At 56.1% G+C, this 14,538-nt stretch overlaps 2 protein-coding genes across 2 annotated transcripts; one reads left to right on the plus strand and one right to left on the minus strand.

Annotated features, from left to right (window-relative positions):
• The first annotated feature begins 233 nt into the window (after nucleotides 1–233).
• On the plus strand, nucleotides 234–4,082 carry OAZ1 (ornithine decarboxylase antizyme 1). Its single transcript, XM_083879823.1, is given in 6 exon segments — nucleotides 234–432; nucleotides 2,422–2,479; nucleotides 2,481–2,567; nucleotides 2,676–2,848; nucleotides 3,376–3,461; nucleotides 3,639–4,082. Coding segments are annotated over 6 exon segments (651 nt in total). The 5' UTR covers nucleotides 234–316; the 3' UTR covers nucleotides 3,770–4,082.
• Nucleotides 4,083–6,724: 2,642 nt separating this feature from the next.
• On the minus strand, nucleotides 6,725–10,735 carry PEAK3 (PEAK family member 3; the record flags this gene model as incomplete). The annotated part of the gene is made up of 4 exons (XM_083880181.1): nucleotides 6,725–8,287; nucleotides 8,775–9,424; nucleotides 9,871–10,019; nucleotides 10,629–10,735. 4 exons carry the CDS (start codon nucleotides 10,733–10,735, stop codon nucleotides 7,286–7,288), a joined length of 1,908 nt encoding a protein of 635 aa, XP_083736307.1. The 3' UTR covers nucleotides 6,725–7,285.
• Between the last annotated feature and the right edge of the window lie 3,803 nt (nucleotides 10,736–14,538).

The following is a 14,538-nucleotide window of genomic DNA, read 5'->3' on the forward strand; positions in this document are numbered from 1 at the left end:
CCCACCCGCGGCGCGCGCAGCCAATCACGCGCCGCTACCCCCCGCCCCTCGTGCAGCACCCCAGCCTATGTCCGCCCCCCGCGCTGGGTTCAGCCAATAGACAGCGAGATCGGCTAATAGACACCTGAACTGTTCAGTAGGAACCGCCTGCCCGTGGGAGGGCGTGGCACGCGCTGAGGGGCGCGGTCTCTTAGGGGGCGTGGCAGAGGGAAGGTATATAAGGAGGATGCGGCTACGGTGCCATTTTGTGTAGCAGCGCCTGGGGAGCGGGGGAGGAGGCGGCGGAGGGTTTCGGGGTTCGGACCAGAGCGGCCGGATGGTGAAATCCTCCCTGCAACGGATACTCAACAGCCACTGCTTCGCTAGAGAGAAAGAGGGGAATAAAAGCACCATCATGCCCGCTGTGCTGAGCCTCAGTACCGGACAGAGCAGGTGAGGCGCCGCGGCCTCCCTCAGCCTCGCACGGCCGGGCACTCGCTGCCTCATTCTTCTTCCTCATCCTCCTGTCGCCTCCCTGGTGGCCGCGGAGGGCGGGGGACGCTGCGTGGCCAGCGGGGGAGGGGCGGCCCGGCCCCCGCCGCGCGGGGAAAGGCGGTAGGGGAGGGTGGAAAAAAACACCAAAAAAAAGCGTGACTTTGAGGCCTCAGCGCTGTCCCGGCCCTGGGAGGGACCCCCGAGGGCACCCCCGGGCTGGGAGAGGCTCCGGGCAGGGCTGGGGCAGGAGCCGTGCTGGGGGGGGCGAGGGGAAAACGACAATTAGGCAAACATATCGAAGGATTGACGGCTGTTATCCCCTTATGTAACCGTGGATACTCCGCAAAACTAATCGAGGGTAAGAGTGTTACGAGAGCTGTTGCTTAAAAACTCAACCGAAAGATTAAACACCCCCCACAGGTGCTGGGAAGAAAGAAAATACCTGAATTAAGGTGGCTGGTGTGGAGTGGTGGATGCTCAGGATATCAATCTGCCCTTTCCACCTCGTGTGTGGACTGTGAAGGAGTTTTTTAACCGTTTTTATATTTAACTGCGGGTTAAAGATTTTTTTTTTTCTCTCTGAGTGCACGTAAACATCACCAAAATATATTCATGGTTGCAAACCTTCTTCTGCGCCACCTTTTTGGGAGAGAAAGGTGAAATTGTCTAAGATTGCCACAGCACACCTTTGGAAAAGGTTTTTAAAGGTTTATTTGTAAGGGAAATTAGAAATGTATAGTTCACAGTCATTCTCAGATAAAAATAAATAGCATTGGTACTAAAGAAAAACATCTCTTTCAAAGAGCTTAAAATAATGGATTGGAGACTCATTTAATTAAAATAACGCATTCAGTTAGCACAGATCTTGTATTTTCAAGAAAACTTCGCAATTGTTGCGCTCGCTTTATGTTAAAACATAAATATAATTTACCTTCCAGCACATAATATTTAACCTCTCTGCTCAGCCTTTTTAATACGGATTATTCGTCACAAGTTTCAAGCTCATTTAAAAAAAAAAAAAAACCAACAAAAAAAAACAAACCAAAAAAAACCCCAAACCAATCCAAACCCCGCAGCTCGGGCTGCGAAGTGTGCAAAATGGTGGATTATTTTGTAGCTGTTTATTCGGATTTGCAAATGGCTGCAGTGGCTGCTGCTGGCACCCGGAGACAGGACGATTGTGAAAATTCCCCCAAGGGCCTCGATTGCTGCATCTGCTGAGATGACGCAACTCAAGAGTGGAGCCTGCGGGTGAAGGATGGTGCAGAGGGAGGGGCCAGCGCCGCTCTGCCACGGGAGGAGTGAAACAGCCTTGAAAAGGATGGGGAGAAACTTAAAAATATTCCTCACATCTTCAAAAACACAGTGTGTTTTTCCTCCTCGAGCGCGGAGCGTTGTGGAGTCGCTCTGAGGAATTCACAGGGAAGAGGTTTGGAGGTGTTTGCGGAGGTTTTGCAGAGGTTCAGGTGTGGCGTCAGCTCAGGCTGAAAATGCTGGAGGTGGAGATGATTCCCTGGAATCAGTTCCCTGGAGATGTTTGCCTGGTCTCGAGCTGGGAAGGTCTGGTGGTGAATATCCCAGGGAAAAGAGATCCCTGCCTTGCTGGGCTGGGGGTTTGTGCTGCCTGACAACAAGGAAGGTAGAAAACAGCACATTCCTGGAGAAATGCTCTCCTCATGAGGTCAGATCAGGCCTGCCCTGGCACAGAAACACCCCTGGCTCACTCAGCCAGAGTATTCTTCATCTCCAAGTCAGTCTGCACTCAAAATGCTGCAGTGGCAGCTCCCTGGGCACTGTCCCTGCCCCTGGTGTGGAGCTTCCTTTGTCTTCCCACTTGCAGTGGGAGGAGTCCTTTGGCCTAGGTTTGGGTTTAACACTCTTTAAATCCTGGAAGTCACAGGATTTTGTCCAAGCCTTCCTGCCTGTCTAACCATTCTCCCTTTGCAGTTCCAGGGTTCCCTTCAATTGCTGTAGTAACCTGGGTCCGGGGCCTCGGTGGTGCTCCTGATGTCCCTCACCCACCCCTGAAGATCCCAGGTGGGCGAGGGAATAGTCAGAGGGATCACAATCTTTCAGCTAATTTATTTTATTCGGTGAGTATGAGGAGTAAACAGCTCCTGGTGAGCTTGGCAGCATTCCCTGCCTCAATCCCTCCTCCAAAAATGAATGGAAAAATAACTCTGCCTTTCTCCCTACTGCAGGATAATCGGCTGAATGTCACAGAAGAACTAACACCTAACAACAGGACAAGAATTCTCAATGTCCAGTCAAGGCTTACAGATGCCAAACACATCAGTTGGAGAGCAGTGCTGAACAACAACAACCTCTACATTGAAATTCCCAGTGGTGCTCTGCCTGAGGGGAGCAAGGACAGGTGGGCCAGGGAAAACTTGGCTGTGTGTTAACACCAGACTTCTCAGTAGGGTGGGAGAACACTTTGCTCTTTGTATTTTGGAAGCTTAAGTTTAATTTTGGTATTTGAGGCTCTCTTTGAGCCTTGTTTCAGGGCTGCAGGCAGAACCAGCCCAAACTCTGGGATTTCAGACTAGTTTGAGTATCTGTCCCTGTAGCTCCTTCACCTGTGTCACAAACACATTTCTGTACCACTGAGAAGTCCTGCCCTTGAGTTCTGCCTGGGGTTCAGGGATCTGGTGGTGTGAGGCTCCAATCTGTGCCTCTCCCTTAGAAATTTCTGTGTGAATTGGCTCCCAGGGCCTTGCTAAACTCTCTGAAGAAGCACTTGCTGCCAGAGCTCCAGGAGCATTTGGACAAGGCTCAGGGTGGGATTGTTTGGGTACCTGTGCAGGGCCAAGAGTTGGACTGGATGGTCCCTGTGAGTCCCTCCTATCCCAGGACATTCCCTGTTCCACAGGCACTGAGCCCCTGGTGTTTCTCTTGCAGTTTTGCAGTTCTTCTCGAGTTTGCTGAAGAACAGCTCCGAGTTGAACACGTGTTCATCTGTTTCCACAAGAACAGAGATGACAGAGGTGGGTGTTTCCCTGTGCCTCCACACACACAAAAATGCCTTTTGGTAGAAATTCAAGGGTTTTTTTTTTTTTTTTTTTTTTTTTTTTTTTTTTTTTTTTGTTTTGTTTTGTTTTGTTTTGTTTTGTTTTTTTTCCTGTATCCTATGAGTGAAACCTGTCTCTTGCTTTATTTTCCAGCTGCACTGCTCCGCACTTTCAGCTTTTTGGGCTTTGAGATTGTGAGACCAGGGCATCCCCTTGTCCCCAAGAGACCAGATGCTTGCTTCATGGCCTACACGTTTGAGAGAGACTCAGCAGAAGAAGACTAGATTGCAATGTTTGCCTCTTTAGAGCTTTCTTGTTGTCTATAAAAGATGATTCTGTAGAAATTTTGTCAACATCTTATTCCAGTCTTATCTTAACTCCTGTACGAAACCTTGTGTGACCCAGCTGCTTTGGTGGTGAGATGTTGAAAATTTCAGACTCCACATCTTTCTCTGGATTTTGTGCGCATGTCGTGGTTGTGCAAAAAATAAATGCTCCCTCCAAATTTAGCAGTATATTTCTTGAAGTTTAATATTGTGTTTGTGATACTGAAGTATTTGCTTTAATTCTAAATAAAAATTTATATTTTACTTTTTATTGCTGGTTTTAAGCTGTTTAAAGACTTGCACTCTTAAAGAGGTGGCTCTGGAACTGCCCCAACCATTAAAGTTGCAGGTGTGGAAAGGCTTTGCTCGTTCTTTGCTTCACTGGAACTCATGGATGTGCTCTGACAGGGCTTGGAATAATGCAGCAATCCTGGAAAAGTCTACTTCTAGTGAATAATTAGCAGGTGTGGTAGTTGGGACCAGTGCTTCCGTGCTCTGCCAGTGTTTTATAGGATATGCAGGGTGTGATTTAGTGGGGAAGTCCCAAGTGGAACACGATCAGCTCGGCCCATGGCTGCTTTTAATACCAAATATGCAACTGAAATACCGGAATTCTAGTGTTCCCTTAACAGTGCAGCCTTTCCAGTGTGTGCGGGGTGACTCCAGGAATTCTGGCTGTGAGCTGGGAAGGTTTGTGGCACTCCTGCAGCTCAGTGGGGTCACAGGCTGGGCAAGATTCTTGGGCAGATTGTGGTTGAAGGGCGAGGAGGGGGCTGTGCTCACAGACACCCCTTAGTGAGCAGAAGGGGAAAGGGCTCCTTGTGATTCTGGAATTAACAAACCTTCAACTGAAGTTACAACAAATAAGTCTCCAAAGGGGTTGAGCTTTGAAGTGTGGTATTTCCACGTTTTTCATTACTTTCAGGTTTATTTGGCACTATTGGAGCTGATGAATTTTTCCTCTAGAAAACCTTGGAGCAGGGAATCCTGGGATGGGTTTATTTCACCAGGTTTTGCTGGGTGTGAGTAGAAGTCTCTGGGGCACAGGGAGATCTGAGTGCTGTGAAATGTGTGAGAGCCTAAAGTTCCCCCGCAGCCCATCCCTGGGCTCAGCAGTACTGGAATCCCATGGAATACACTGAAATATTCCCTGAAACTCCTTGGAGATGCAGCACAGAGTAGCCTGGGGTGTGTGAGCAGTGCTATGGTGCAGAGTGGGGGCTTGTGCTGGGCTCTTTAATTGGCTCCCAATTCTCTCGTGGCCCTACAGCTGTGCTCATCCTGGAGGGATTTTTGGCAGGCCAGTGACAGGACTCTGGGAAACTGCACAAAGCTGAGCTGGGGCAGGTTTGGGATGGAGCTCAGGGAAAGGTTCTTCCCCCCGAGGCTGCTGGGGCACTGCCCAGGCTCCCCAGGGAACGGTCCCAGCCCCAAGGCTGCCAGAGCTGCAGGAGCGTTTGGACAACGCTCTCAGGGATGCTCAGGGTGGGATTGTTGTCTGTGGTGGTGTCTGTGCAGGGACAGGGGTTGAATTGATGATCCCTGAGAGTTCCTTCCAGCTCAGGATATTCCAGGATTTCATGGTGGTGGCACGACCAGGGGAGGGTGTCCTTGTTTTGCTCAACAGGCTGGCACAGGGCTGAATTTCCTGCCTATCTGGAAAAATCTGTTTTCCTCTGCAATGTGGTACCAGTGCCATGTTCTGCTCTCCCCAGGGATGGGAGCATGGAATGTGCCTGGTTCTGCCTCCAAGGGACGTTTAGCTGGCTTTGGATGCTCCTGGCAGCAGGGGAGGGGGTCACCCACGCTGGAAACCAGAGCAGGGATGCTGTGGGTCCTTGGGGCTGCCGGCCTAGGCCCGCAGGACCCAGGGGAGCGGGTTTGGCTTTGTGTTCCCAGGATGAGGAGCCGTGCCGCGGCCTTTACTGCCCTCTCGTAGCCACGGCAAATACTGCAGAGAGACAGGGACAGCAGGGCTGGGCTCTGCCGGGGCACCCAGTGCTGGCCCGAGAGCCTGGGATGGGATCTGAACCCCATTTCTGCCAGGGTTGATGGGGTCCAGCCTGGGCAGGGAGGCTGCACTGGGGGATTGGGGTGCTGCTCCAGGTGGGAGCAAACCAACCAGGGAGCTGGGACTGAGCTGCTCTCTGCATCTTGAGAGGGTCCCAACTCTGTTTGTTTTTTGGAGCTCCTGAACTCCTGGGAGGAATCTTCCCCACTCCAGCCATGCCCCAGGCTCCGGTGCTGGCCTGCGGAGCCACTGCCGCATCCATGGGCACAGCAGAGGTGGGGAGGTTCTGTCCCACTGTGTGCACAGCCCTGCTGCTGTCAGCTGATGGAGTCACTGAATCATGGAATGTTCAGGTTGGAAAAACCTCTGAAGATCATCGAGTCTGACCATTACCCATCACCACTGCCCCACGTCCCCGAGTGCCACATCCACTTTTGTTTGAACACATCCAGGGATGGTGACTCCAGCACTGCCCTGGGCAGCTCTGCTAATGCCTGATCACTCTTTGAGTGAAGGAATTTTTCCTGATACCCAGTCTAGATGGCTGTGAGTGGATTAATAATTGCTGAGGAATAATTTAAATGTCCTGATCTTCACCATGCTGGTCCTTCGGCATCCACAGGGATTTGGGGACTGGGTCCAGATCCCACATTTCACACAAGGAGCAGATGCCATAGCCCTGCCTTGGTGCCCATGAACCCACCTGGGCTGTTCACCAGAGCCCATGGAGGCTGTTCTGGGTAATCACCACTGGGCAGGGCAGTTTGGCTTTGTGTTTCCCTCTGGATCCATCCCTGGAGTGTGTTATGCTGGCAAAGAAGCACATAAAGGACCAGTGTTTAAGAGGCTCAGCTCCAGGTTTTATTGAAGCTGTATTTTTCCCTTTAAAATGTCATTTTTATTTGTGACTGTGCCACAAATTATCTCTGGGAAGCACAAACTGAAGGAGCTGTTGTTTCTCCTTTGCTGAGAAGGGTGAGCTGTGATGGGTGGCTTTGAGTGTTATTTAAAACAACAAAAACCTGGTGGCTGCAACAAGGCTCTGAGGGGGTTTTGTGCAATGTCTGGACCCCATAAACTTTACTTGGGATTATCAGCCACTAAATTGGTGCTTGAGGCTCCCATCCAGCTGCCTTTCCTCAGAATGTTCTGATAAACCAGACTTAGAGTATCAAGCAAAATTTGTTTGAGGGTATAAAACCACACCCTGTATTTGGGAGTTTGATCCCAACTTTATCACTCATGGGCTATGGGGTGGAGTGGGTTTAAGTTTGCTTTCCCAGCGAGGACCTGCTTGGATTTCTCAGGAACTGGTGGATTTCATAGAATCATGGCATGATTTGGGCTGAAAGGACTCTAAAAATAATTGAGTTTCAACTCCCCTGCCATGGGCAGAGACAGGTTTGGCCAGGCCCTTGTGAGGCTTTGAAGAGACCCTCGGGTAGGCTGAACTGGAGGTTGGTTTAGGGAGCGTAGAGGACCTGGGTGACCTGGTAAAGGGTGTGTTCAGTGACCCCCTGGAAGTACTGGCAGCACAGCCACTCCTCCAGGCCCGGGCTGACCCTGGCCCCAGCCGAGTTCTCTGCAAACCTCAGGAGCAGCAGAGCCCTCTTGACCTCCAGCCAGCTCCGGAGCAGCTCCAGGCTCTTCCTGCTCCTGGCAAAGAGCTCCTGGCGTGGCCCCCAGAGCAGCACCTGCAGGATGCCCCTGGCCTGCTCGATGGACACCCTCTCGTGGGGATCCCTGTGCAGCAGCAGCGTGGCCAAGCGCCTCAGTCCCGCCGAGTAGATGGACAGCGAGGGGATTTCGGGGAGCCTTTTGCTGCTGAAGCCCAAAATGTTCTCCAGGGAGATGTCCACGTGCAAGATCTGATAGATGAGCCTGCCCACGTTCAGCTCAGCTGCTGCTGGAGGGGAGGGTGCAGCCAGACCCTGCCTCCAGTCCTGCTCCTGGCTGCTGGAACAAGGTCTCTGCTTCTCTTGCACTTTGAAGAAGCTGCTGATGAGCAGCCGGGGAAGGGACAGCCCCAGCGGCTCCTTCTGGCCCTGCTGGCTCTGGGAGGGACACGGGCACTCCACCAGCAGCAGGTTCTCGGGGCAGAGGTCCCCCTGAGCCACGTTCTGCCCCCGGAGGTGCTCCAGCCCCATGCACAGCTGCAGGAGCAGGAGGCAGCCCAGGCGTTCGTAGTGCCCGGGGCTGGTCCTGTGCAAAGCGTGGGAGCCCTTCACAAAGTCTGCCAGGGTCTGCTGGGGAACCTCGGCACAAAGCAGCACCTGCAGGACAGGCTGGGGGGCAGGACAGGCTGGTTCCTCTCTGGAAGAGCCCTGACTGTGTTTTCCAGGGATTCCTGGGAGCACGAGCTCCCGAGGGAGGCGGTCGGTGAAGTGGCCGAGCAGGCGCTGGATGCTGCAGTGTGTCCCCAGGGAGCTCTGCACCCCCAGGCTGGAGCAGCACGGCTTGGGGACCTGCAGGGACACACAGGACAGGGCCAGCTGTGCGAGGACAGAGCCTTGTCCTGGGCTGGGCCACCCTGCCAGCTCTGACCCACACGTGGTGCTGGGATCCCCCTGCACCCTCTGAACCCAGGAATGGAGCCAGGATGGCTCTGAGCAAGAGCTGGGACATGAGTGCAGCCCCCAGGTGGGCTGGGGTCTCATCCTGCTCTCCTGGGCAGCCAGCTCTACTCCAGCCTCTCCTTTGCATGTTCTGCCCCCTCTGGCTGAGTTACAGGACATGTCCCTCAGCAGGGCCGTGTTTGACGTGTCCCTTGGTCCCACAGGAAGTGTCACCCTCACCCCCCAGCCCCCACCAGCAGCACCCATGCAGCAAATGCAGAAGTGGGTGCAGGAAGGGGAAGTGGCCCCAGTGTTTTGTTCCATGGAAAAGCCAAGGCTCTGGATGTCCTGGCTCCCTCTGCACCCCCCAGGGCTTTTACCCCGATTCCCCCCTTACCTTGGCTGCAAACTGCAGCTGCCTGTGCTCGAAGGTGAAGCCCACCCTGAAGTACCAGGCGTCCCCGCTCTGGCAGCAGGGCTGGGGGTCCAGGACACCGAGCGCTGCCCAGCGCTTCCCTGCCAGCTCCGCCTGCAGCAGCTGCTGCCTCTCCTCGGGCCCCACCAGCTCCTCCTGCATGTGAGCCGAGAGCCGGGCCAGGGAGGCCTCCTGGCACCCCAAAACCAGCGCACAGACCCCGGCCGGGCTCTCCAGGAGCTGCCCCAGCTCCCCGTCCGCGGTCCCGAATGTCAGCTCCTTCAGGCCAGGGACTGGGGCTTTCCGGGGGCTGCTCCGGGCCAGCGGCTCCCCCAGGCTTTGGGACTTGGTCAGAGGCTTTTTGGGTGCCCAGGGGGGTCTGTCCCGCGGGGGAGCCCCCTCCCCGTGCCGCAGGGGGGCGGCGGGGATGCTGTAGAGGATGCTGCCAGCCCGTGGCTCAGGGTCGCCACGGCAGCGGCGGGATGATCCCGGCTCCGGGAGGGACTCGGCTCGCTGGAGCTGCTTTTTGGGCAGTGGGGGCGGCAGGGGGTCCGGGTCGGGCTGAGGGAGGGGTTTCCCAGCGCCTTCCCCTCGGCTGGCCTTGCGGGGAACGAGGTGGGCCCGCAGCTCTCCTGGGGAGGGAGGGACAGACGTGACAGGGCAGACAGGACAGAGGAGAGAGTGGGATGGGATGGGGTGGATGGGATGGGGTGGATGGGATGGGGTGGGATGGATGGGATGGATGGGATGGATGGGATGGGATGGGATGGGGTGGATGGGATGGGATGGGATGGATGGGATGGGATGGGATGGGGTGGGGTGGGGTGGGATGAGATAGAATGGGATGGGATGGATGGGATGGGGTGGGATGGGATGGGATGGGATGGGGATGGGATGGGAGTACAGCACGTTGTTCTTTGCCCCCCTGCAGATCTCCAGCCCCAAAGCCACACCCAGCACCAGCCAGAGAGGTGACAGGGGGGAGGGCAGGGACAGCAGAGGGGCTCGAGCCGCTGTCCGAGGGGACACCCCGGCAGGCAGGGGCACGGTGGGGTCAGGCAGGCCGTCACTCACCCACGTTGCTGTAGATGAGGGCTGGGTTGGGGGGCCGAGGGGGGCAGCCCCCCGGCGTGTCCGGCATGGGAGCGGCCGCTGCGGGGCGCGGAGCTGGCCCTGCTCGGGGCCGGGAGCGGCGTCACCCCGCGGGTCCCGCTGCCCTCGGGGCGGCTCGGAGGAAGAGCACGGGGAAAAGGGGAAGCAGCGGCCTGGGGAGCCCTGGCGGGGTGGTTTTGGGGAGAAACGCGGGGGTTTGGTGGCGCAGTGACTCCAGCTGCCGCGCTGGGAAATCCTGGCGGTGGGAGCTGCCCCAGGGGCTCCCCGGGCGCTGGTTCCCACCTGCCCGGGACACACCGTGTGTGCACAGGGGTGACTGTCACCTCTGCTCCCCGCTGGGTGACCCAAGGGGGACACAGTGCCGGCAGAGGTGTGGGACAAGAGCAGGAAAAGCCTTTGACACCCCCGGCCAGGCCCGAGGGTCGGGACAGGGGTCTGGGCATGGGGAGGGGGCGGAGGGAGCCGGAGGGGGAGGGAGGGCACTGGGATGGAGCCGCTGGGTTTCACTTCCCTGTCCCGGCACTGGGCCCTGACTGGGCCGCCACCAGCGGCACCAAACCCCGGTGGCTTTGTCTGAACCTCCCCGTTCTGCTGGGGACAGCAGTCCGGGCTGTGCCCCCTGAGCCCCCTGAGCCCCCGGGGTATTGCCCAGCACAAAGCCCGGGGTGGGGCAGCCGTGCTGAGCAGCTCCTTCCCGGGCCCCTCTGCAGAGCCCCTCGTTACCTGTGAGCTGTCCCTGGCGGCGGGGGGGCCCCGCGGGGCTCCAGCTCCACATCCCGGAGCCGCCGCAGCTCCCGCTGCCCGTCCCGGCCCGTCCCGGCGCTGCCCATGGACGCGCCCTGCGCCGGGCGCTGCGCCCCGGCCGGGCAGGATGTGCTGTCAACACCCGCTCCGTGCTCGGCTGAAGGAAGCCGGGCTTTGGCCTCGCTCCCCGCAGCCCCCGGAGCCGCCCGGCATCGTCCCAGCCCCGGCCGTGCTCGCCGTGTCACCGCCAGTGCCACCTGTGGATTTGTGTCCCCCGAGCTGCTCCTCCTTGCCGGGGGCCTCCAGGGGTGGCTCCAGGGATGGCTCCAGGGGTGGCTCCAGGGATGGCTCCAGGGGTGGCTCCAGGGGTGGCTCCAGGGGTGGCTCCAGGGATGGCTCCAAGGATGGCTCCAGGGGTGGCTCCAAGGATGGCTCCAGGGATGGCTCCAGGGATGGCTTTAGGTGGCAGCTGCTCTGAGGGGGGGTTTACCCCCACAAATCCCCCTCACATCACAGAATTAATTCCCCTTCATCCCAGTTGTTACTCTGGGTGCGTTGGCAAGGAGGAATATTTTTATTTTCTTCCATGAACCAAGGTTAGGGGTTCAGTTCCAAGGAATTGGACTTGATGATCCCTGTGGTTCTCCTCCAACTCAGAATATTTTTTGATCTGTGATCTGGCTTTTTGCTGGGATTTTCTGCAGCCATTGCATGAGAGGAGCTCATCTCTTGGTAAACACTTTTTTTTTTTTTTTTTTTTTTTTTTTTTTTTTTTTTTTTTTTTTTCCTCCCAGAGCTTTACAGGTGCTCAGAGCACCAAGTGATCCAACTCAGTAACTGGAAAAAATCTTCCCATTGGCGTCTGTCCCCTCTAGGAATGAAGTCACTTTTTAAACACACTCTAACCCCCAAAGTTTCAATATTTCCTCCCTTCTAATCACTCTTGGAGTCATCAGTGTGGGTGCTGTGGAGGGCACCTGCAGGGATTTCTCCTGGGAGCAGTGAGGTTGGGATGAGCAGGCTTTGAGAGATGTGAGTTTCCATGAGGAGAGAAGACAATTTCACTGCTTGAACCCAACCACACAACCAGGACAGGGGGACCCTGGATCCAGGCAGGGCTTAGGGGGGCTGGGCTGGGACTGGGTGGGTGCTGTGAGCCTGCAGCCTCCCCCGTGAGGAGCCCACAGTTCCCTGCCCGTGTTTATTTCTGTATTTCCCAGCCCACTCCAGGCCAGCCGGGGGTTGTGGCTGTTGGCTGGGGCCGTTTCTGGGTGCTGAGGCCGCGTGTGAGAGCTGATAAAAACCCATGTGGGGCTGAGTCATGCTTGGATCCAGCTCAGGGAGGAGGTGCAGGGCTCTGGGAGGGGACAACCTGCACCATCCACCCCACGTTGCACCAGCAACCCAGACTGGTTTGGGTTGGAAGGGTCCTTAAAGTCTATCCAGTGTCACCCCTGCCATGGGCAGGGACACCTTCCACCATCCCAAGTGGCTCTGAGCCCTGTCCAGCCTGGCCTTGGACAGATCCAGGGGCAGCCACAGCTTCTCTGGGCACCCTTTGCCAGGGCCTCCCCACTCTCACAGGGAAGAAATTTGTGTAGAAGCATCACTGTTTTTCCTTAATGAATAAAATTACCATTAAGAAGTACCAGAAAATGTTAGGAATAAAATTACAGAATTCCTGCCATGCCTATGACCCTGCCAAGCTGGAGAGAAGTGGCCAGGGAAAGAGGAGCAGCCAGGAACTGTTTTTTTGCTGTGAAATCCCTCATTTGTCTTACTAGAACCACGGAGAAAATGCCACGTTTAAAAGCCACCCAAGCCCTTAACAAGGTCGGTTGTTTCCTGTTGCCAACCTGTGCAAAATGCTGATTTAATTCTCCAAGCCATGGAGCATCCCTGAATCCTGTGGTGGGTTCTGCTGCCTGTTCCAGGTGGACAAATCAGCTGCAGGACAGGGCCCTGATGGCCTTGATGGCACTGGTGGCACTGATGGCATTTGCAGACTCTGGTCCAGGAGCTGCTGAGCCCTTTTTTCCCCTGGATTGATGCAGAGAAGCTTTTCTTAGCTCCAGCCTTTTTGGTTGGTAAGGAAATTGGTTTCTCTTCCCAGAGGGAGATAGGATCTTTAAATGCAGCTGCTGCAAAATTGCAGTTTTCTAATTGTCTTTATTTTTTTGCTGGTTTTCTTTCCATTGTTCCCCAGCCCGTGGGTGCTGTGGGGATGCTCCAGGCCCAGCTCAGGGCAGGTTGGGTGATCCCTGGGGCACTGAACCCCCCTGGGTGCTCTCTCAGCATCTCCATCCTGCAGCTCACCCCCAAAAGGAGCAGGGGGTTCAGTCTTAATTTTGCCACATTTCCCTTTTTCTTCCAACGAATCAAACCAAGAGTGAAGTGTCACCATCCCAGTCCTGCCTCCCACGGTGCCCCCACAGCCCCGGGCACAAGCAGGAGCTGTAACCTCGACCCTTCACCTCCCTGTGCTATGAAATGCATCTTGAAGCAGGAAATGAGAGAAAAACCCCAATTTCCTCTTTCCTCCCTCGCAGCTCTCGCCCAGCCCGCGGGGGCTGCAGCCTCCCGCTTATTTGGCAACCAGGGCCACCCTCCCTCGAGCCGTGGGGTGGGAGCTGGGAGCCTGCCCGGACCCCAGGGTGTGTGTGGGGGCTGCAATTCCGGGCTGGAGTGGCCCAGGGTCTGTTTCTCCAGCAGGTGGAGGCATTGCTGTGCTCCCAGCGCAGCCAGTCCGGGCTGGGAGAGCCGGGCAGGGGAGCAGGGCAGGCACCGAGCCTGGGAAAGGGACACGGGGCGTTTGGGGACGGGCAGAGGCCCCTCGGAGGGGTCACAAGGACAGCGGGGCAAGGGGACTCTGGGCTGGCTGAGCCCGCGGCGGGGACAGCGGTGGCAGCTCTGCCAAGGGCAGGGGTGGCCTTGGGGGGGCCAGGCTGTGCCCTGGGGCTGGCGGATGGGGAGGGCACTGGGAGGGTCTCTCTGTGGAGGAGGAAACACCTCCCCCTCCCACCCACTGTGTTCTGCCCCACGGCAGCGCCCCCCCGTGCCTCAGTTTCCCCCGGCACAGGCTCCCAGTGCCCAATTTTCCAGCCCCATCCAAGGGATTTGGCTCTGTGTGTGTGCCTGTGCACATCCGTGCACTCTTGTGTGGATGTGAGTCCTTTTAACCCCCCCAAACCCCAATTTTCCTGCAAGCAGGACTTGAGGTGCTGCCTTTGCACCCTCCACTTTTGGCACATCCGTAAAAACACTGCATTAATAATTAATAATCGATTAATAGCAGCAGCAGTTTGTTAGCACACATGCATTAATCATTTATTAGTTATTAATACGACTTTGGTACTCTCTGGGAGGTGCTTTCACATTGTTTATGTGGGGTTTGTGGGAGTGATGGTGGTGACAGACTCAGGGGCTGCAGAAGCCCCGGGAAGGGGGAAAGCTCTGCTGGAATTCCAGGGTTTCCCAGGTTGCAGCAGGTCTGGAGAGCTCAAAGGTGTGAATTCTGCTGCTCCTGCCTTTTCCAGGTCCTGCTCAGGCTTTGCCCACTGATTTTGCCTTTTCTTATCAAGGCACATGAGGAAGAAAAGGGGGAGAAAAACCCAAATGAGCCACAGAAGTCACTTTGTTCCTTCCTTTTTTGTTTTGCTCACAGATACATCTCACATGCTCATTACATAGAAAACTGTGCCAGGTCTGCACTGCCCTTTGCTCCCACTGTGAGGGTCCATGCCCGACCCCCTCCCTACCCTCCCAGCCCCCTCCCACCCCCCTGCCAAGCTTAAAAAAACCCCAGACACCAAACAGGACCCTGGTAGGACACGGCATGCACGGCTCGGGGGCGAGGGGCACCGGGCATGGGGGACCACAGGGACAGCCA

Source organism: Zosterops lateralis (genome assembly GCF_965231275.1).
Source record: "Zosterops lateralis genome assembly, chromosome: 29".
NCBI classification, from domain to species: domain Eukaryota; kingdom Metazoa; phylum Chordata; class Aves; order Passeriformes; family Zosteropidae; genus Zosterops; species Zosterops lateralis.